This window comes from Macaca fascicularis, chromosome 16 (assembly GCF_037993035.2).
Source record: "Macaca fascicularis isolate 582-1 chromosome 16, T2T-MFA8v1.1".
Taxonomy (NCBI): domain Eukaryota; kingdom Metazoa; phylum Chordata; class Mammalia; order Primates; family Cercopithecidae; genus Macaca; species Macaca fascicularis.
Window position 1 is genome coordinate 34,987,969 of NC_088390.1, and position 22,567 is coordinate 35,010,535.

Sequence of the window (22,567 nt, forward strand, 5' to 3'; positions counted from 1 at the left end):
TTTCAGAAAAGTAAATTTGGGATCATTGATACTACATTATCCATATATTTCAGTTTTTATTTTATATTTAGGAAAACTATGCTAAAGTTTGTAAATGATACGAATACATCTTTATGTATTTACTTATTTTGAATAAGTCTTTTTCAAAAAGTTTGGAGAATAAGGTTCTTTATTTTTTTTTGTTTTTATGTTAAGTATGGATACTCAGAAATCTTATGTATGATAAACAGATTGTTTGCTAATTACAATGTATTTTTAAAAACCATTGTTTCTACCAATAAACAGAAACTAAAATATAAACTGTGTGCTCCAGTGAACTAATTTTCTTTTCTTTTTGCTGCTATTTGTCTTCTCTTTTAGAAAAGTATTACTATATGTTTATTTGAATTCTGTAATTTTTTGTTTTCTAATTTGAATATTAATTCTCATTATCCCAATTATGTGATTACCCCAGCACTTAATTATTTTGATTTCTCCTTCTCTATTTTATGAATTCTTGTTTTTTTTTTTTTTTTGTTTTAAACATAATCTAATGAGGGAAAGTTAAGTAATTTTCTGTATTCCCTAAACCTAGAGATATCAAAGCAGGAAATATCCTTCTGACAGAACCAGGCCAGGTGAAACTTGCTGACTTTGGATCTGCTTCCATGGCATCACCTGCCAATTCCTTTGTGGGAACGCCATATTGGTAAGAATAGTTAAAGCAGTCAGCAGCCGTTTTAAGTGTCTATCTGTGTTTAACATGAAATACAAATGAAGTGGAAGGTAAAGTACTGTCAGGAATGTTAAACTCGGCCAGATGCAATGGCTCACACCTGTAATCCCAGAACTTTGGGAGGCCGAGGCAGACAGATCGCTTAAGGTCAGGAGTTTGAGACCAGCCTGGCCAAAATGGTGAAACCCTGTCTCTACCAAAAAATACAAAAATTAGCCGGGCGTGGTGATGCATGCCTGTAGTCCCAGCTACTTGACAGGCTGAAGTGGGAGAATCACTTGAACCCAGGAGGCAGAGGTTGCAGTGAGCCGAGATTGTGCCACTGTACTCCAGCCTGGGCGACAGAGTGAGACCCTGTCTCTCAAAAAAATAAAAAAAGATTAAAAATTTAAAAAAAGAATATAGGACACTAATTGAAGGCATGAATTAGTGCTTCATTTACAAATAAGATACCCATAAGATTGATAATTGTGTGATTGAGTTGTAAGCTGCCCTGGCCACTTTTATCATGGAATACCATTTTTATTTGAAAGAAAGACACAAACTATGATTATTCAGTCTTCAGTCTTGGTGATTGTGGCAGATAATTTTCTTTAATAAACGACATGAGCTTATAACTTCAAGGAAAACAACTGACAATACTTGTTGCCAATAGTAAAATTCGATCTTTTAAGCAAAAATAGACTTTTTTTTTTTTTTTTTTGAGACGGAGTCTCACTCTCTCGCCCAGGCAGGCTGGAGTGCAGTGGCGTGATCTTGGCTCACTGCAACCTCCGCCTCTTGGGTTCAAGCGATTCTCCTGGCTCAGCCTCTTGAGTAGCTGGGATTACAGGCGCCAGCCACCATGGCCAGCTAATTTTTGTATTTTTGGTAGAGATGGGGTTTCACTATGTTGCTCAGGCTTCTCAAACTCCTGACCTCGTGATCCGCCCGCCTCAGCCTCCCAAAGTGCTGGGATTACAGGTGTGAACCACTGCGCCTGGCCAAAAATTAGACTTTTGTAATGGGATCCTGAGACCAAAATATTTGAGAACCACTGGCCTAAAGGATATGAAGTATTATAATCTGCAAACTGGAGCAGATGCAGAATATAATTGTGCCTTGGGAGCTTCTTTTTTTTGGGGTAGCTGTTACATGATAATGACGGGATAGTGAGAATAAATCTCACACTGTATATGCATTGCTAAATATTTACCTTACAACCTGTAATGCACTTAGTTCCCATTATAAAAATTCTTATGTCCAGATATATTGACTAGAATTCAAACCAGCGATCTCCAGGTAGATGACTTACATTCTCAAAGAATAGTATACTTTTAAAAAAAATCTTTAAATTTAAATGAACATTTTGTTCTAGGATGGCCCCAGAAGTAATTTTAGCCATGGATGAAGGACAGTATGATGGCAAAGTAGATGTGTGGTCTCTTGGAATAACATGTATTGAACTAGGTAAGCATTGTTCTTCATTACTGTGGATTAAGGTTTGATCAATGTTTTACATCAATTTCTGTACCGATCTATAAAAATTATAGATTTTTATCTTAAATGTCACTTTATAAGGGGGGCAATATATTTAGTAAGGTTTTCACTTTGGTTATTTGGTAATTTTTATTTATATTAGGGTTAGCTGTATTATATTTGCTCTGTTCCATTATATCCAAAATAATTTTCCACTGTGGTTTTAATTATGTTTGAGGAATCTATGTCTAACATTAATGAGTATTTGTTAAACACCTAGAATATGTTTATGATTACCGGATTTACCAGCTGTAGAAGATCTGTAAAGCATTTATAACTAGCTGGGGTAGTTACTACTGTTTTTTTGTTTGTTTGTTTGTTTGTTTTTACTTTGAATTAGGAATGAAATTAGATGTCAGACTGTCATACCTACATACCATTTTGTAACAGTTTGATATATATATTTGATATATATATGATTTATAAGATGGTAAGTCCGACTTCATTCAACAGGGGCCATGATGATAGGTATATGGATCACTGTAGCAGGGTCTTGCAGTGAAGGAGAGAGATTGGATTCAATTTCCTGTAGCAGTTTGATTTTAAGCACACATTTTGTTCAGTTGCTCATAAATGGAATGTGCTAAAAACAGTGGACCGTCATAACTTATGTGAGCCAATAAACTGTCACTGCAATTGAAGATGCTGGCCATCTTCTTGCTCTGGATTTCCCAATGGAGGTCTACCAGCCCAATAGTCTTTTCCTTTTCCTTTTTATCTTCTTTTAGAGCATTGCATTGCAGTAAACTTTACTTATTTATTTGTTTATTTATTTACTTATTTATTTTTGAGACATAGTCTTACTCTGTCACCCAGGCTGGAGTACAGTGGTGCAGTATCAGCTCACTCTAACCTCTGCTTCCTGGAATCAAGCAGTCCTCCCACCTCAGCCTCCCACATAGCTGGGACTGCAGGCGCACACCACCACACCAGGCTAATTTTTGTATTTTTAGCAGAGACAGGGTTTCGCCATGTTGTCCAGGCTGGTCTCAAACTCCTGGGCTCAAGCTGTCCTCCTGCCTCAGCCTCCCACAGTGGGGGGATTTCAAGCATGAGCCACAGCGCTCATCTAAGCCATTCTGAAAGGAGTGACTGAGGATGGAAAATAATACATTAAAAGTAAAATCTATTGGTAATTTTGATTAATCATTATCTACTCAAGTTTGTCAGTTTTCGAAAACAAGTATAGGGAAAATGAGGTAAAATGAAGGTAAAATCTTGCTTGTTATTACACAGTAGATTAAAGTTATGATTTCTATTACAACCAGACTACCTTGCAGTCCAGTTTTTTTTTCCTAAAACATAATCTTTAAGTATTTTCACTTTTGTTGGAATTCCTATGTTAACTACTCCCTTCAAGCTCCACATCCTGCTCTTTGTTTTATAGTTTAATAGCATCAACAAACAGAGATTTGGAGATGACCATAATGTCATACTTGTGATTTCTTTGTCTTAATTTGAAGTTTGCAAAACTATTTCTTCCATTTGAAAGTACCTTTAAGTGTCCTAAACTCTAATCTCTATTCTTTTACATATGATTCTTTTTCCTACCCATAGATCCTAATTAATTTCTTAAGAATCCTGGATACACATGTAGAGAAGCTGGTTAATGTACTCTTTGCCCATGGGATCCTTTTACTTTCTTAATGCTGGCTCATGCATACATGTGCCCCTCAGTGATAGTGAAATTGCATTAATGGACCTGTTAGATTTCATTGATATATTTTATTTGATTAGAAGGGATTTGTTGGCTCATTGTTCTGCTTAGAACAAAATATACCTAAATTTTGTAGTTTCCGTGAAATGGCTTCTTATTTCTAGCTTTTTATTCTACTTCATAAAACAGAGTTCCTTCACAATAGAAGTTTTTATACTTAAAGCAACTTTAGATGTGACTACCTTTAAATAATTTTACATGGGTGAAATATTTGAAATAACTTCTTAGAATTTTAGGCATTCATTTGGTATCTTCACTTTTATAATCTTTCATAATAACGTTAAGCATTTTACTTACAAATGTTTTGAATGTCTTGAAGTGCTAAGTCAGGAACTATATTTTAAGCCTGATTATGGTTATAGGTGAAAGGTCTAAAGTAGCACAGGCTAGGAAAACTTTTTGCGATGAAGGAAGTGTTCTGTATGTGTGGCTTTTCAGCTAAGGGAGTGAATTTTCTAAAATTTTGTTTAAATACATTTGCATTTAAATAGTCACATGTGGCCAGTTAGCTACCCTGTTAGATAACACAGGTCTAGAGGTATGATTTTCGTTTTTTTTTCTTTTCTTTCTTATTTTGGGGGCAGGGTGATAGAGTCTCGCTTTGTTGTCCAGGCTGGAGTGCAGTGGCACAATCTTGGCTCACTGTAACCTCCACCTCCCGGGTTCAAGGGATTCTCCTGCCTCAGCCTCCCGAGTAGCTGGGATTACAGGTGCCTGCCAGCAAGCCCAGCTGTTTTTTTATTTTTAGTAGAGATGGGTTTTCACCATGTTGGCCAGGGTGGTCTCCAACTCCTCACCTCAGGTGATCCACCCACCTCAGCCTCCCAAAGTGCTGGGTTTACAGACAGTGAGGTATGATTCTCAATGCAAATCAGATTCAGTCTTGGGACACATACTTATTATAATATGCTTTTCTATGTTGGAAGAGTTAAGGATAGCAAATTAAAACAAACTATTTTCTTACAGCATAGGTAATAGAAAAAATTTACATCAACCATACCATTATTGGTCTTGATAAACATAGTTGTGAATAGATAGACATGACTCTTTCATGCTTTAGTGTCACAAAGGTTGAAATTACTTGGTTATGTCTTAATACTAAGAAATCTTATAATACATAATTTTTCATGAGTGGGTTTGGTTACATGTTTCTTTATAGTTCATCTGATGAAAATTCTTAGTTTCTTGTTATTTGAGCTGCATGATTATATAATCTTTGTAAAAATGTAATTTATCATTTTAAATTACATAATATGTTTAGGGTATAAAATTATAGAAATACAAAAGGAGTGAAAAGAAAATATTCATAGTTCTACTGTCAGCTAGGTACAGTGGCTTTACATCTGTAATCCTAGCACTTTGGGAGGCCAAGGCGGAAGGATTACTTAAAGCCAGGAGTTTGAGACCAGCCTGGACAGTATAACAAGACCTTATCTCCACCAAAAACAAGACAAATTAGCTAGGCATGTAGCCTCACACCTGTAGTCCCAGCTACTCGGGAGGCTGAGGTGGGAGGATCCCCTTTAGCCCAGGAGTTTGAGGCTACAGTGAGCTATAATTATGCTACTACACTTCAGCCTGGGTGATAGAGTGAGACCCTTTCTAAACAAACAAATTAATTAAATTAAAATAATACAGGAAACAAAAGTACACAAAGTCATTTTTCCCGTTGAGAGGAATAAATGAAAATACTACATTTGAACCCATTTATCTCACCCTTTGGTGATTACTCTTCTGTATAAGTATATATAATTTGAACTCTTTCTCTGGAAATTTTATTATTGGACATTGTTTCTGAGATTTACTTTCTAGACCGTTCAGTGCTTCTGTCTCAGTTTCATCTAATTTCCTTTTGAATTTTGGAGGTATTAATTTTACAGAAGCAGTTCAAATTTATGGGTAGAGACAGTTTAGAAACATGCACAAGATAATAAGAAATAGTATCTCTAACTTAGAATAAATTTGGTTTAAAATTAAGTGGTGGCTCATGCCTCTAATTGCAGCACTTTAGGAGGCCACGGTGGAAAGATCACTTGAGCTCAGGAGTTGGAGGCCAGCCTGGGCAACATGGAGAAACCCCGTCTCTACAAAAAAATACAAAAAAATTAGTTGGGCATGGTGGCATGCGCCTCTAATCCCAGCTGCTTGAGGGGCTGAGGTGAGAGGATCACTTGAGCCCAGGAAGTCAAGGTTGCAGTGAGCTAAGATTGTGCCACTGCACTCCAGCCTGTGTGACAGACCAAGCCTTTATCTCAAAAAAAGGAAGAAGTTTAGTAGTAGCTTATAAAAATTTGAGACAGAAAATATTTGGCCGGGTGCAGTGGCTTATGCCTGTAATCCCAGCACTTTGGGAGGCCAAGGTGGGCAAATCACTTGAGGTCAGGAGTTTTAGACCGGCCAACATGGTGAAACCTCATCTATACTAAAACCGCAAAAATTAGCTGGGTGTGGTGGTGCATCCCGGTAATCCCAGCTACTTGGGAGACTGAGGCAGGAGAATCTCTTGAACCGGAGAGGCAGAGGCTGCAGTGAGCTGAGATCTTGCCGCTTCACTTTGATCTGGGTGACAGAGTGAGACTCTGACTCAAGAAAAAAAAAGTTATTTGAATTTATGAGAGTCTAATACATAAATTCGGTGAATCTCTTCTGTGATTTTTAGCCAAGTTTAATGTTCTTTGATAAAATTGAGAGATTTTTAATTTAATAGTGAATGACAAAATTAAAAAGATATGTTCTAGTTTGATATGTTTGATATATTGATGGTATACCATTTAAAAGACTTAGTGACCAAGAGGTTTATTCACACTGTAGGGTGAAGTGGAATGGGGATTCAGAATTTGAACAGAGAAAGGAGGGCATCTGCTTAAGGAGAGAGAAGATGATCACAAAGATGGGATATTGGTTACATGGGAGGAATTTATCAGATAGAAAAATATATTAAGGGCCAGTCGTGGTGGCTCATGTCTGTAATCCCAGCACTTTGGGAGGCCAAGGCTGGCAGATCACCTGAGGTCAGGAGTTCAAGACCAGCCTGGTCAACATGGTGAAACCCTGTCTCTACTAAAAATACAAAAATTAGCCGGGCATGGTGGCCCATGCCTGTAGTTCCAGCTCAGGAGGCTGAGGCAGGAGAATTGCTTGAACCTGGGAGGCGCAGGTTGCAGTGAGCTGAGATTGTGCCACTGCACTCCAACCTGGCAACAGAGCGAAACTCCGTCTCCAAAAAAAAAAAAAAAAAAAAAAAAAATATATATATATATATATATATATATATATATGTATGTATGTTAAGGATAATGAGAGCAGGGTTTCTCTCATTGTCAGAGAAGGATTTTACAAATATGGAAAGAGAAAGCTAGAAATAAACATGATGTTGTTGGATTGGAATTTGAGATATTGTACTACAATATTTATTGTTTTCAAATATAAATAATATGTATTTGTACACATAGGTGTATAAATGTATTGTGTACATGTATATATTCCCAACTCTGTTCATTGAGCGTGTCTGAGAGCAGTGACACCCCAGCAGCAGTAAGCACACCTAGCACAACAGCCCCTTGAAGAAATGATTGATCCAGGGTCTGGGCTAGGGAAAGCATAAGATGAAGCTAGGACATCTTAGTGTACCAGAAAGCAAGAAAGTAACCAAATAATAATGGGACCATGTCCAAAAGATACAAGCCAGCTTAAAAAGGTTTCTACTGTTCAAATATGAGATAATTTGAACATCAAAATAAATGATATAACTTATTAAAATAAAAATCTGTGACTCCATATAATAAAAGAATAAAGTTGAAAGTTTCGTGAGAAGCAGAATATTTATGTAGATTCAGAGTACCATCTTGCAAAATGCTTATTAATTACAAAGGAGAAAAGAGAAACTTCATCATGAGGAAGACTGGCAGACATGGGCCTTAATCAAGTGATCAAAGTGAATACCATCAATAACAGAACTTCTCAAAATCAAGTGCCACATCATAGGATACAAATTATAGCATTACCTCTGTGATACTCCTGCCAAAGGTGTTTAGCCTAACTCTGATAATAGGAAATGTCAGAAAATCTCAAAGTGAGGTACATTCAAGAGTCCTGTATATCTCAGTATCTTCAGAGGATTGGTTCCAGAACTCCTTCAGATAAGAAGATGTGCAGATGCTTAAGTCTCATATAAAATAGCTTAGTTTTTCATGTAACCTATGCATATCCTCTCATATACTTTGAATAATCTCTGGGTTACTTATAATACCTAATATAATATAAATGCCATGTAAGTAGCTGTCTTAAAAATTTGTATTTTTGGCTGGGCGCGATGGCTCACACCTGTAATCCCAGCACTTTGGGAGGCCGAGGCGGGTGGATCACCTGAGGTTGGGAGTTTGAGACCAGCCTGACCAACATGGAGAAACCCCGTCTCTACTAAAAATACAAAATTAGCCAGACATGGCAGCGCACGCCTGTAATCCCAGCTTCTCAGGAGGCTGAGACAGGAGAGAATTGGGAGGCTGAGACAGGAGAGAATCTCTTGAACCCTGGAGGTGGAGGTAGTGGTGAGCCAAGATCGCGCCATTGCACTCCAGACTGGGCAACAAGAGTGAAACCACGTCTCAATAAATAAATAAATAAATAAATAAAAATTGTTAATTTTTTTATTGTTAAAAAGTCTTTGTTGTTATTTTTATTATTTTTTCCCTAGATGTTTTCAGTCTGTGGTTGAAATATTTCAGTTGGTTGGTTCAGTCTGTGGATGCAGAACCTACAGATACAGAAGGGCAACCATACTTCAATTTGTCAAAGTCATGACTTCAACTTTTACCTTAAGAAACTAAAACAAAGAGCAAATTGAACACAAAATAAGCAGAGGATTATGATGATCAGAGCAGAAATCAGTTGAATAGAAAACTGAAAAACAATAGAGAAAATCAGTGAAACCAAAAACTAGTACTCTGAGATCAATAAAATGGTTAAACCTCTAGCCACACTAATCACAAAATAAAAGACGACACAAATTTCCAATATCAGGAGTAAGAGATTATAATCACTATAGATTTTACAGGTATTAAAAGAGTAATGGGGAAATATGAACAATTTTATGTCAATAAATTTGACAACTTGGATAAAATGAACAAATTCCTTGAAGATTGCCAATACTCAAAGCTCACTATTGCTACACGGGATATTATTGGGACATTTGAATGAAACTTGAATGTAGTTTGGGGATTGGATGATAGTCTTATATCACTATTAAATGGCCTGATTTAATGGATGTATTATGATTATTTAGGAAAATGTTCTTCTTTATAGGAAATATACACTCAAGTATATATTAAGGATGGTGAGGCATCAGGTCAGCAATTTGTTCTCATTTGATTCACTTGAAAAAGTTCTTGGAGGCTGGGTGCAGTGGCTCACACCTGTAATCCCAGCACTTTGGGAGACTGAGTTGGGAGGATCACTTGAGCTCAAGAGTTCAAGACCATCTTGGGCAACATGGTGAAACCCCATCTCTACAGAAAATACAAAACATAATTGGGCATGGTGGTGCACACCTGTGGTCCCAGCTACTCGGGAGGCTGAGGTAGGAGGATTGCTTGAGCACAGGAGGTCAAGGCTGTAGTGAGCTGAGATTGTGCCACTGCACTCCAGCATGGGTGACAGAGCGAGATCCTATCTCAGAAAAAAAAAGAAAAAAGGAAAAAAAAAAGCTCTTTGAACTCTACTTGCAATTTTTTGTATAAGTTTAAGATTGTTTCAAAATAAAATCATTAAAAAAGAAAAAAAAGAAAAACGTGCCCAGTACTAGAGTACCCCGGCACCTATTTTAACAAGAATGTTTCCTTTCTTTTACAGCGGAAAGGAAGCCTCCTTTATTTAATATGAATGCAATGAGTGCCTTATATCACATAGCCCAAAATGAATCCCCTACACTACAGTCTAATGAATGGTGAGTATTGTTAATATATATATTGCTCAATGTTGAATAAATGAAATGCTTTTTCATAATCTGTTATCAAAGTGATTTAATTTCAATTAGGTAAAATGTATCACCTTATAAGATATTAAAATAGATTTATTTTAGCCTTTTAAATATTATATTTATTCTTTATCGTGTTTCCATTTTATAGCATATGTATAACTGAGTTCAGAAAAGGATGGATGATGTCACATGAATGCAAAAAGTATTCATTTTTACAAGAATTTGTATTTTACTTTTTCTTTAAATTTAGGAATACCTAATCCTTATTAAATAATAAGTAGCATTTAAGCATTAATATTTTATAACTAAACTATATTTATTATTACAACCTATAGTGATATTTGATTGCAGGATGGTTTGTAATTTATATGATATAAAAATATAGGTAAAATGATTTGACTTTATCAAAATTACCAGGTAATTAAAAATTTTGGGATCACTCTAACTATAATATGTTATTCAGTTTTATCTGATATTCCTTCTAGGGCTTCGTTGATTTGATAAAATTTAGTTCATTCGTGTAAAGAGGTTTATGGACAACAGATTGACAATTTTAGAAAACTAGGATTTTTTATCAACAGTATAAAATTGTAGTAGAAAATTAATTCCTCAGGTGTACCTAGCATTTGATAAATTCTAGGGGAATAGCTAGCATATTTAATTAGTATTTTGAAAATCACAGATATGTAAATTAGGGGTACTTAATTATTTAAAGAGTACATAATTATGTCTCATTCATATAAGTCTTTGCCATTTAAGAGTGTGCCATGTAACTCTACTAAACTAATAATGCTAAAACTCTGTGCCAAAAGATTCTTTCTGTATAACTCTGTGTTTAGAATTATGTAGAACGAATCTTTTGGCACTGAGTTTAGGGTTATGGTATGCTTTAGTACATTTTGTGCTGCTGTAACAGAGTATCAGAGGCCGGGTAATTTATAAAGAACAGAAATTTATTTCTCATTTTCTGGAGGCTGGGAAGTCCAGAATCAAGGCACTGGCAGGTTAGGACCTGGCCCTCCTGCTTACAGTATAGTGCCTTTAACTCTGCATTCTTTGCGGGGGAGAAGCATTGTGTCCTCACATGGCAGCGAGCAGGAGAGAGAGAACCCTCTCCCACAAGCCCTTTTTATAGCAGCATTAATCCATTCATGACCTGAACAACTCCCATTAGGCCCCACCTCCCAACACTGTTGCATTGGAGATTAAGTTTCAACATCAGTTTTAGAGAAACAAAAACATTGAAACCATAGTTGATACATGTAAGTAATAAATATATTGAACACAGACTGTCTTTACACTGTGTTTGAGACTTGGGGATTTATAAAAGAATTCTTGCCTACAAAGAACTTAAAATCTTATTTGAATATTGGAGACAAACATTGATGGAGTAATTATTTACTGCCTTACTCACTGAACTCTTGTCAATAACACTATATAATAATGTGTTACAGACTTCTAACATTTTAAAAAATATCTTAATAGGTTTTCTAGGTTTAATGGAAGTCTTTCCCATTTGCTCAGGGGCACCAAATACTCAGGTATAAAAACGCTCTCTCCAGAGCAGACAGAGTGATATTCTGAAACATGCTATATGGAAGACGATCCAAGGGGCAAATAAGAAAAGAGCTTATTATAAGAAAGGCTTAGCAAAAAGGAAAAGAAAAAAAGGGAATTGGAAAGGAATATTATCTTGGGTTTGAATGCAAAAAAAAAAAAAATGTAGATAGGCTTCCCTCATTTTGCCTCAATACAGTAGTATGAGTTGTGATATTTAAATATGTAGGAGCAGGATTTTAAAGTAATCTGTGTGAATTTATCTTTGGAAAATGGTAAACATTCATTGGTTGCTTTAGATAGATCTTCATAGACTTACATGAAACTATATAGTCTCTGCTTTTTTTAAATCATTCCCTTTCCATTCCCCCTCCCACCAATAGGCACGTGCCTTGATTTGTGGATGTATTTTTAAAGGAAATAGCAATGTGTTCACTTGATACTTTCCTTTACAATAGGTCTGATTATTTTCGCAACTTTGTAGATTCTTGCCTCCAGAAAATCCCTCAAGATCGACCTACATCAGAGGAACTTCTAAAGGTCAGTTCTATTACAGTTTATTTATTTATTTTAAGACAAGGCCTCACTTTGTCACCCAGGCTGGAGTGCAGTGGCACAATCACGTCTCCTGCAGCCTTGACCTCCCAAGCTCAAGCGATCCTCCCACCTCAGCCTCCCAAGTAGCCAGGACTATAGACACACGCCACTAAACCTGGCTAATTAGGGTTTTGTCACATTGCCCAGGCTGGTATCAAACTCCTGGGCTCACGTGATCCACCTGCCTCAGCCTCTTAAGTGCTGGGATTACAGGTGTGAGCCACCAGTTCCATTATACTTTAAATTTGTTCTTACCCCTAAGAAATGATTGTAAATAATGTGTTTTATTATTTGATTCTGAATTAGGATTAAGTATACTCTACTAGTTTTTACTAATACTAGTTTTTTATACTATTGTTTCTGAGAACTTCTCTTAGATACTAAATTTTTTAATTTCTTTTTTCAAATTGATTAGCTGCTCTTACCATGTCTAAATAGAATGTATAGTTAAGTATTCAAATAGCTCAATACTTAATATGTTCAAGAATATAATCATGAGTTATAAATTTTAATTCATGTGGAACAATGTCTTTTTTTTTTTTGGAGATGGAGCCTTGCTCTGTCGCACAGGCTGGAGTGCAGTGGCCAGATCTGGGCTCACTGCAAGCTCCGCCTCCTAGGTTTACGCCATTCTCTTGCCTCAGCCTCCCGAGTAGCTGGGACTACAGGCACCCGCCACCTCGCTTGGCTAGGTTTTTTGTATTTTTTTTAGTAGAGACGGGGTTTCACCGTGTTAACCAGGATGGTCTCGATCTCCTGACCTCGTGATCCACCCGTCTTGGCCTCCTAAAGTGCTGGGATTACAGGCTTGAGCCACCACGCCCGGCAGAACAATGTCTTATTTCAAAGTTGATAAAACATAGTTTAGCTGGGCACGGTGGCTCACGCCTGTAATCCCAGCACTTTGGGAGGCTGAGGTGGGTGGATCACAAGGTCAAAAGTTCGAGACCATCCTGGCCAACATGGTGAAACCCCCGTCTCTACTAAAAATACAAAAATTAGCTGGATGTGGTGGCGCACACCCGTAGTCCCAGCTACTCAGGAGGCTGAGGCAGGAGAATTGCTTGAACCCCGGAGGCAGAGGTTGCAGTGAGCTGAGATTGTGCCACTGCACTCCAGCCTGGCGACAGACCGAGACTCCGTCTCAAAAAAAAAAAAAAAAAAAAAACATAGTTTAACTTTTTGCTTAATTTTTATGTATTGATCTGTACAATATTAATATAATATGAAAGAAAGATGACATGTATTTACATAATATGTTGGAGAAGAGAAACTTAAAAATGGAAATAATATCTTTGCTTCCTTTTTTGGAAATATATTTTTCTAACTTAGCAATGAAATATTTTAAAAATATGTGAGTTCTGTTGAGTTTTCAACAGGCTTGGTTGAGTAATTTAAACACATGATTAGTGTATGCTTTCTGGTCTTAAAAAATTATTTCATTTGGGCATCGACTGTCTTATTAATAGCAATAGTAGTATTGTTGAATTTAATATAGTTCTTAAAACATGTAGATTAGGCAGTAATAAGTAGGATTTGACTATCTTTTTGGGACCCTAAGGAATCTTCTTAATCTTTCACTGTAAGATTTAAGTCAACTATATTTACACTAATGTTTTAGAATTTCAAGGAAATTCAGTTTATTTTCACTGACACATCAGTTAAAGCCACAAGTTAGTTTGAAAGGGTCACATATATATTCAGCAGTATTATTTGCAGCCACAGTGTATAGAAAAACCATGCAAAATTTCAGTAATGCTTGAGAAATTCCAGGCAGTAAGCTTACTTGTCATTTCAGAAATGAAAGCCTGAATACACAGGCACTCATAGTAGCTAGTAGAAGCTTTAATATAGCTAGGAATTATGTTGGTTAAAAAAAATAAGCAAAATCTAACAAACAGTGAAACTTAGAAATAGAAGGTTTTGGCTGGGTGCAGTGGCTCACAGCATTTTGGGAGGCCAAGACGGGTAGATCACCTGAGGTTGGGAGTTCAAGACCAGCCTAACCAACATGGAGAAATCATGTCTCTACTAAAAAAAAAAAACAAAACAAAATTAACTGGTTGTGATGGCGCATACATGTAATCCCAGCTACTCGGGAGGCTGAGACAGGAAAATCGCTTGACCCAGGAGGCAGAGGTAGTGGTGAGCCGAGATCGCACCATTGCACTCCAGCCTGAGCAACAAGGGCAAAAGCCCTTCTCCAAATAAATAAATAAATATAAGGTTTTATGTTTTTGGATAAAACAATATTGTAAATAGTAGGCCGGGAGCGGTGGCCCATGCCTGTAACCCCAGCTCTTTGGGAGGCCGAGGTAGGCAGATCCCTTGAGGTCAGCAGTTTGAGACCAGCCTGGCCAAAATGGTGAAACCCTGTCTTTACTAATAATACAAAAATTAGCCGGGCGTGGTGGTGGACTCATGTAGTCCCAAATACTCAGGAGGCTGAGGCATGAAAATCGCTTGAACCCCAGGAGGCGGAGGTTGCAATCAGCCAAAATCGCGCCACTGCACTCCAGCCTGGGAGATAGAGTGAGACTGTGTCTCAAAAAAAAAAAAAAAAAAGAGGCCGGGCGCGGTGGCTCATGCCTGTAATCCCAGCACTTTGGGAGGCTAAGGTGGATAGATCACGAGGTCAGGAGATCGAGACCATCCTGGCTAACACAGTGAAACCCCATCTCTACTAAAAATACAAAAAATTAGCTGGGCGTGGTGGCAGTGCCTGTAGTCCCAGCTACTTGGGAGGCTGAGGCAGGAGAATGGTGCGAACCCAGAAGGCGGAGCTTGCAGTGAGCCGAGATCGCGCCACTGAACTCCAACCTGGGCAACAGAGCGAGACTCCGTCTCAAAAAAAAAAAAAAGAAAGAAAGAAAGAAAGAAGACAATATTGTAAATAGTGGTATACACCAAATTAAAGAAAAAGGAAGAATGGCCAGGCACAGTGGCTCACGCCTGTAATCCCAGCACTTTGGGAGGCCAAGGCAGGCAGATCACCTGAAGTCAGGAGTTCCAGACCAGCCTGACCAACATGGAGAAACCCTGTCTCTTTTAAAAATACAAAATTAGCTGGACATGGTGGCGCATGCCTGTAATCCCAGCTACTCAGGAGGCTGAGGCAGGAGAATCGCTTGAACCTAGGAGGCGGAGGTTGTGGTAAGCGGAGATGGCACCATTGCACTCCAGCCTGGGCAGTCAGAGGAAACTCCATCTCAAAAAAAAAAAAAGGAAGAATGTGACTGGCTTCTTACATTTGCCAAATAGAAGCAAAAGAAACCTTTCTAACTCATGTAGTAGTAACCCAGCCCACTAGTATTTGGTGATTAGATTCTAAATCTGCATATATTAATAGTATTCATTTGCCTGGCCCCTAGTATATATTATCATACCCCTATTTAAAATGATAGGAAGTATTTATCATGAGCTTCTTATCTTTTGGCCTAATTACATTTCTGTTGCAGTCTATCATAAAGAAAAAAACTAACGAAAAAATTTTAATATATGAAGCTGTTTATCATGGAATTAAAAATTAGAAATAGCTGCCCCAAATTAGAGTAATGGTTAGGTAATTTGGGCACAAACATTTGATGAAATATTCTACAAGCATTATGTTTATGAATTTGAAATAATAATTATTTTTTTGTTTTTGAGACAGACTCTTGCTCTGTCACCCAGGCTGGAGTGCAGTTACATGATCTCAGCTCACTGCAACCTCCGCCTCCGAGCTTCAAGTGATTGTCGTGCCTCAGCCTCCCGAGTAGCTGGGATTACAGGCATATGCCTCCACGCCCTGCTAATTTTTTATATTTTTAGGGTTTCACTATTGGCCAGGCTGTTCTTGAACTCTCTGGTCTCAAGTGATCTGCCTACCTTGGCCTCCCAAAGTACTGTGATAACAGGTATAAGCCACTGCGCCCAGCTAAAATAATAATACTTATTATGACTGTGAAAATTGAATAAAATATTGTATAGAGGCTGTGCGTAGTGGCTCATGCCTGTAATCCAATGCTTTGGGAGGCCATGATGGGAGGGTCACTTGAGGCCAGGAGTTTAACTCTACCCCCACCAAAAAAATCAAATAAAATTAGCTGGACATGGTGGTGCACACCTGTAGTCCTAGCTCCTTGAGAGGCTGAGATGAGAGGATTGCTTGAGCCCAGGAGTTTGAGGTTACAGTGGGCTACGATTCATAGTTACAACTCTTTGCTTAAAGAAGAAATAAATGTGAGCTAACAAAGGAGGTAAAAGTTGTCTTAGGAATTCAAGGATATCTCATGGAACTCAAGGGATGGCAGAATATGTCTTTCTGGAATTTACATGCTAACTATGTATCTACAAAACATTTTATATATAGAAAATTTCTGAAAAGAAGTATATTACAATGTAACTGTGATCATCATAATGGTGGAATTGTTTTTTCTACTTTTTGTATTTGATAAGGTGAAATTATATTAAACGCTAGTGATAAACAGTAATAATTTAATGGCTTTTAATCTCTGTTAGTATTTTATGCAGAATATTGTTCACCAGCATATAAAGATATTAGATATAAAGATATCTAATATCTAAATTCATCTTTCATAATTCACTATCATTAAATACATTCCTGTTGAAACTAGTATGACTCATAACTGAACACGTCTTTTGTGTGAAATCATCAGTTCTTAGAGTATGTAAACCTTGAGAGCTCTGATTGGACTTAATTCTTAGTGTTTAGACCCTTCAATTATTTTAACTCTGCATTTTTAGTTGGCCAACAAAAATATTATGTTCAAAATAAAAAGAGTAGTTGTGTATACACAGAGTATATGTATGTAAATGATAATTTTATAAATAGGAGAAATTTAACAGAATTATGTAGGTATAGATTATATGCATTATCTATCATAGGATATTATCTCTAGGGTCTGAGAAGGAGTACCTTGGCACTAATTGAAAAAAAATCAACCTTTTACCTTCTCCCCTATCTAGCACATGTTTGTTCTTCGGGAGCGCCCTGAAACCGTGTTAATAGATCTCATTCAGAGGACAAAGGATGCAGTAAGAGAGCTGGACAATCTGCAGTATCGAAAGATGAAGAAACTCCTTTTCCAAGAGGCACATAACGGACCAGCAGTAGAAGCACAGGAAGAAGAAGAGGTAACAGATAAAAAATGACTCCAATATTGAATTTTCACTATTGGTTTCTTTCCTTATGCAGCTTGCCCTGCCATAATTTACCTTATATACCAATGGTTTCCAGGTTGTATTTTCTTACCATTGGTCCTATAAAATCCCAGTTAGGAATAAAAAAAAGGTCCCTTTTTCTTGGAGAAATAAGAAAAATTAAAAAAAAATTTTTTAAGTCTTTAATCATGTTAGATTACATGCCCCTTTATGGTACACAGTGTCATAGTGAAGGTTCTGAGAAGTCCTTTGTTAAAGAAACCTGTTCACCTTTGTTTAATCTAGTCCTTCTCTAATTTCTTGACCACCGAACCTTTTTTGTTTTTTTGAGATGGAATTTTGTTCTTGTTGCCCACGTTGGAGTGCAATGACATGATCTCGGCTCACTGCAACCTCCACTTCCCTGGTTCAAGCGATTCTCCTGCCTCAGCCTTCCTGGTAGCTGGGATTACAGGCGTGCACCACCACACCCAGCTAGTTTTTATTTTATTTTATTTTTTGTATTTTTAGTAGAGATGGGGTTTCACCACATTGGCCAGGCTGGTCTTGAACTCCTGACCTTAGGTGGCCCACCCACCTCGGCCTCCCAGAGTGCTGGGATTATAGGCATGGGCCACCGTGCCCAGTCTGAGCCCTTTTTTGACCTATTGTCCAGTTCCATATGATGTGCTTTTGGAAGTTCTTGAAATACAGAATCTGAAGGTTGAATGTACTCTCTCAGAAGTCATGAGAAAGTTACTAGGCATTCTGCTGTGTCACCAAAGAAACTTGATTTCATTCCATCTACACCGTTCTTTTTTTTTTTTAAGACAGGGTCTTGCTCTGTAGCCCAGTTTGGAGTACAATGGCGCGGTCTTGGCTCACTGCAATCTCTACCTCCTGGGTTCAAGCGATTCTCCACCTTCTGCCTCCCAAGTAGCTGGGACTACAGTTGCGCCACCACGCCCAACTAATTTTTTATATTTTTAGTAGAGACGGGGTTTCGCTATGTTGGCCAGGCTGTTCTCCATCTCCTGGCCTCAAGTGATTCATCTGCCTCAGCCTCCCAAAGTGCTGGGATTACAGGTGTGAGCCACCGCGCCTGGCCTACACTGTTCTAAAATACTCATTTTACAGATACCAAAAGCAAGGCTCAGAATAAATTAAGTTGCTCACTGTAGGTAGAGGAACATGGGTTCAAATTCATACCTCTTTTACTCTCAAGACCAAGTTCTGTCTTGCCTCTTAGGGAGAATGGAAATACAGATTTGCTGTAGAAGTGTTACAGAACTTCCTCATGAAGAAATATACATATAAAGTATATTATGTGTAAAGCTATTTTTTCCCTCTAAATATTTTGTTTCTTCTTTGCCCCGTCAGAATTCGAAAATTTTATTCTTTTCTATTGGTTTTCATCGAGAGAGACCACTTTGCATTCTGAAACCATGAGCAATAGTTTATTTTCTTTTTCTTTTTAATATCACTAAATAATTAATGAACTGTCAAATATAAGACTTTCTAAACTTACAATTTTTGGATTTGGGGATTTTTTTTAGTTCTTAATGGTAGTCACTAGAAAATTGGGATTATTTCAGATATGTGAAATACTTTAATAAAGTGAAATTAATAAAATTCTATGTAGTTAAATTGTTAACAATATATGTGTTAGGCTAGGAATGTAAGAAAAGTCCCTATCTACATATATGTCTGTGTTTATTAAATTCTACGTATCTTAAAGAATTCTGGTATGGTAAGACTACTGTAACGTTAGTGCCCAGATACTACACCTGCCTGTTTACATCAGAATAACATTCTTATGATTGTGATTTGAAATAATATAATATGTAATTATTAGTTTACACAAGAATAGGTAGGAATTAATGGTAAATTATTTGGTGGTAAAAAGATAATCTGGTGTTCCCCAAAAACCTATTGAAATACAAAAAAGAAAAAGAAAGAAAGGAAGGAAGGGAGGAAGGGAAAGGTAATCTGGAGACTGTTTTCCAGAAGAAAGAAGAATCTACTTATGAAAGGCTGGTTTAATAAAAAAGAGTAACAACTACAATGAAGTTTCTAATACTTTTTTTTTTTTAAATGCTCCTTATGGAGCAGGGCTACCCCATAGGCACTGTACCCAGAATAGCCAGTGCTTTTTTTTTTTTTTTTTTTTTTTAAAGGAGGGATTTGTATTAACCAAGAATTATTGAGAAATGAGCAGGATCCCTATATATGCCCCATGAGAAGTATAAATGGTTATTTTAAAATAACAAGCAATGTAGATAAAATATTCTAGTTTGAAAATCACCCAAAAGTGATCAGCTGACTTTGTTTTAGACAGTTGGCTGAGTTTTTTTGTGATTTACTTGTTGGTCATTTTTGTTTTTCAATAAACTAACAGTTGATAAACTTCTTGGTCTTGGAAAATAAAAGCAATTTCTCATGATAGACCAACTTTCTGAGACTGTCTGCCAAGTGGTATGCTAGGTGCTTATAATCAAGAATTCAGAAGAGAGAGATGTATATAAATATTTGAACTGAATTTGAATGTTCTTTTCTCTTAGGAACAAGATCATGGTGTTGGCCGGACAGGAACAGTGAATAGTGTTGGAAGTAATCAATCCATTCCCAGCATGTCCATCAGTGCCAGCAGCCAAAGCAGTAGTGTTAACAGTCTTCCAGATGTCTCAGATGACAAGAGTGAGCTAGATATGATGGAGGGAGACCACACAGTGATGTCTAACAGTTCTGTTATCCATTTAAAACCTGTGAGTATTTGGATTTCATTGAAAAAAATTCAATGTTGGTAAACTGTTTTCTTCGTCTATTAGTTTAAGAGAAGGAAGAAGGAGGAGAAGGAAGTTTCCCGAAGTTTGGAACATGGCCGGGCGCAGTGGCTCATGCCTGTGATCCCAGCACTTTGGGAGGCCAAGCCGGGTATATCACTTGAGGCCAGGAGTTCAAGACCAGCCTGGCCAACATGGTGAAACCCTGTCTCTACTAAAAATAACAGAAATTAGCCAGGCTTGGTGGCACGTGCCTGTACTCCCATACTCCCAGCTACTTCGGAGGTTGAGGTGGGAGAATCACTTGAACCTGGGAGGTGGAGGTTGCAGTGAGCCAAGATCACACGACTGCAGTCCAGCGTAGGCGACAGAGTTAGACCCTGTCTCAAAAAAAAAGAAGTTTGGAGCATTTTTTAATGAAAAAAGCCTTGTTAACTCCTAACCTGTTATCTCCATTTGGAAAATTATGTTTTGAGAATACAAAAAGAATGTGGAACTATTTCAGAATATTAGAAGAAAAAGTACAGAAACCTCAAATACATTATTTGACATTATTTACATGGAAAATAAAATACTAAAAAATAGGAAAGATACACATAAAATTCATGATAATGGTTGCCTTTGGAGAGTGAGAAATGGTTGGGATGAGTGATGATCAAAAGTGAATTTTATGTTATCCGTAATATTTATATCTTTTTTTTTTTTTTTTGAGACGGAGTCTCACTCTGTCACCCAGGCTGGAGTGCAGTGGCCACAGTCTTGGCCCACTGCAACCTCCACCTCTCAGGTTCAAGCGATCATCCTGCCTCAGCCTCCCGAGTAGCTGGAATATACAGGTGTGTGCCACCCTGCCCGACTAATTTTTGTATTCTTAGTAGAGACGGGGTTTCACCATGTTGGCCAGGCTAGTCTCAAACTCCTGACCTCAAGTGATCCACCCACCTCAGCCTCCCAAAGTGCTGGGATTACAGGTGTGAGCCACTGCGCCAAGGCGTTTGTATCTTTTTTTTTTTTTGAGATGGAGTTTTGTTCTTGCTGCCCAGTCTGGAGTGCAGTGGCACCATCTTGGCTCATTGCAGTCTCCGCCTCCCAGATTCAAGCAATTCTCATGCCTCAGCCTCCTGAGTAGCTGGGATTACAGGTGCGTGCCACCACGCCCACCTAATTTTTTGTATTTTTAGTAGAGAAGAGGTTTCATCATGTTGGCCAGGCTGGTCTCAAACTCCCAACCTCAAGTGATCCACCCGCATCGGCCTCCCAAAGTACAGGGATTACAGGCGTGAGCCACTGCACCCAGCCTGTCTCTTAAAAATAAAGCTGAATATAATTGTAGAAAACTAGATTCTGGATTTAGGAAATATGGGTGTTTGCTGCATTACTCTTTATCCTTTTGAGTGTAAAATGTTAAACCTGAAAAATATTGAAAAGTCAGTTAACTCCTTTTAACAATTAATAGGAATGCTGAGGCTGGGAGTGGAGGCCCACCCCTGTAATTCCAGCATTTTGGGAAGCTGAGGCAGGCAGATTGCTTGAGCCTGGAGTTGGAGACCAGCCTGGGCAACATGGTGAAACCCTGTCTCTACAAAAAATTTAAAAATTAGCTCGGCTTGGTGGTGCATGCTTCTAATCTCAGCTACTCAGGAGGCTAAGGTGGTAGGTTCACTTGAACTCAGGAAGTAGAGGTTTTCAGTGAGCCAAGGTTGCACCACTGCACCTCTGCCTGGGTGACAGAGTGAGACTATCTCAAAAAACGAACAAACAAAAATAGGAACGCTTCCTTTTTCACTTCACAGCTTGTGTTACTATCTAAAAGTAGTAGGTACAATGGCTAAAAGATGGAAACAACCCAAATTATTCATCAACGGATGTATTAACAAATTGTGGTTTGTAGGCCAGGCACGGTGGCTCACGCCTGTAATCCCAGCATTTTGGGAGGCCGAGGCAGGTGGATCATGAGGTCAAGAGATTGAGACCATCCTGGCCAACATGGTGAAACCCTGTCTTTACTAAAAATACAAAAATTAGCCAGGCGTGGTGGCACACACCTGTAATCCCAGCTATTTAGGAGGCTGAGGCAGAAGAGTCGCTTGAACCCAAGAGGCAGAGGTTGCAGTGAGTCGAGATCATGCCACTGCACTCCAACCTGGCAACAGAATGAGACACTATCTCAAAAAACCAAAAAAAATTGTGATTTTTACATCCAGTAGAATATTATTCAGCTATAAAAAGGAATGAAGTTCTAATACATGCTGCCATATGGATGAATCTTGAAAACATTTTAAGTGATGAAAGTAAAATGTGCAAATTCATAGTGACAGGAAGTACGTTAGGAGTTACCAGAGACTGGGTGGAGGTCAAAATAGTTATTGCTAATGGACGTAGTTTCTGTTTGGGTTGATGAAAAAGTTTTGGAAGTAATACTGATAGCTGTACATCATTGAGAGTATAATTAATACCACTTAAAATGGTTAAAATAGGCTGAGCGCTGTGGCTCATTCCTATAATCCCAGCACTTGGGGAGGCTGAGGCAGGAGTATCACTTGAGGCCAGCAGTTCAAGAC

The 22,567-nt window shown here is 37.9% G+C and overlaps 1 protein-coding gene across 5 annotated transcripts in view; it reads left to right on the plus strand.

Annotated features, from left to right (window-relative positions):
- The window catches only part of TAOK1 (TAO kinase 1), a 167,021-nt gene that overhangs the window by 103,218 nt on the left and 41,236 nt on the right, over positions 1-22,567 (plus strand). For 3 of the 5 annotated variants that reach the window (XM_045375199.3, XM_074018926.1, XM_074018927.1), the window contains 6 exons: positions 575-688; positions 2,073-2,164; positions 9,801-9,894; positions 11,969-12,024; positions 17,050-17,217; positions 19,785-19,988. In XM_045375199.3, the coding sequence (XP_045231134.1) occupies positions 9,864-9,894; positions 11,969-12,024; positions 17,050-17,217; positions 19,785-19,988 (459 nt within the window). In that variant the 5' untranslated portion in view covers positions 575-688; positions 2,073-2,164; positions 9,801-9,863. Of the gene's footprint in view, positions 1-574; positions 689-2,072; positions 2,165-9,800; positions 9,895-11,942; positions 12,025-17,049; positions 17,218-19,784; positions 19,989-22,567 lie in introns of all 5 variants that reach the window. The other 2 variants (XM_045375198.3, XM_015438100.4) reach the window with 1 other exon arrangement.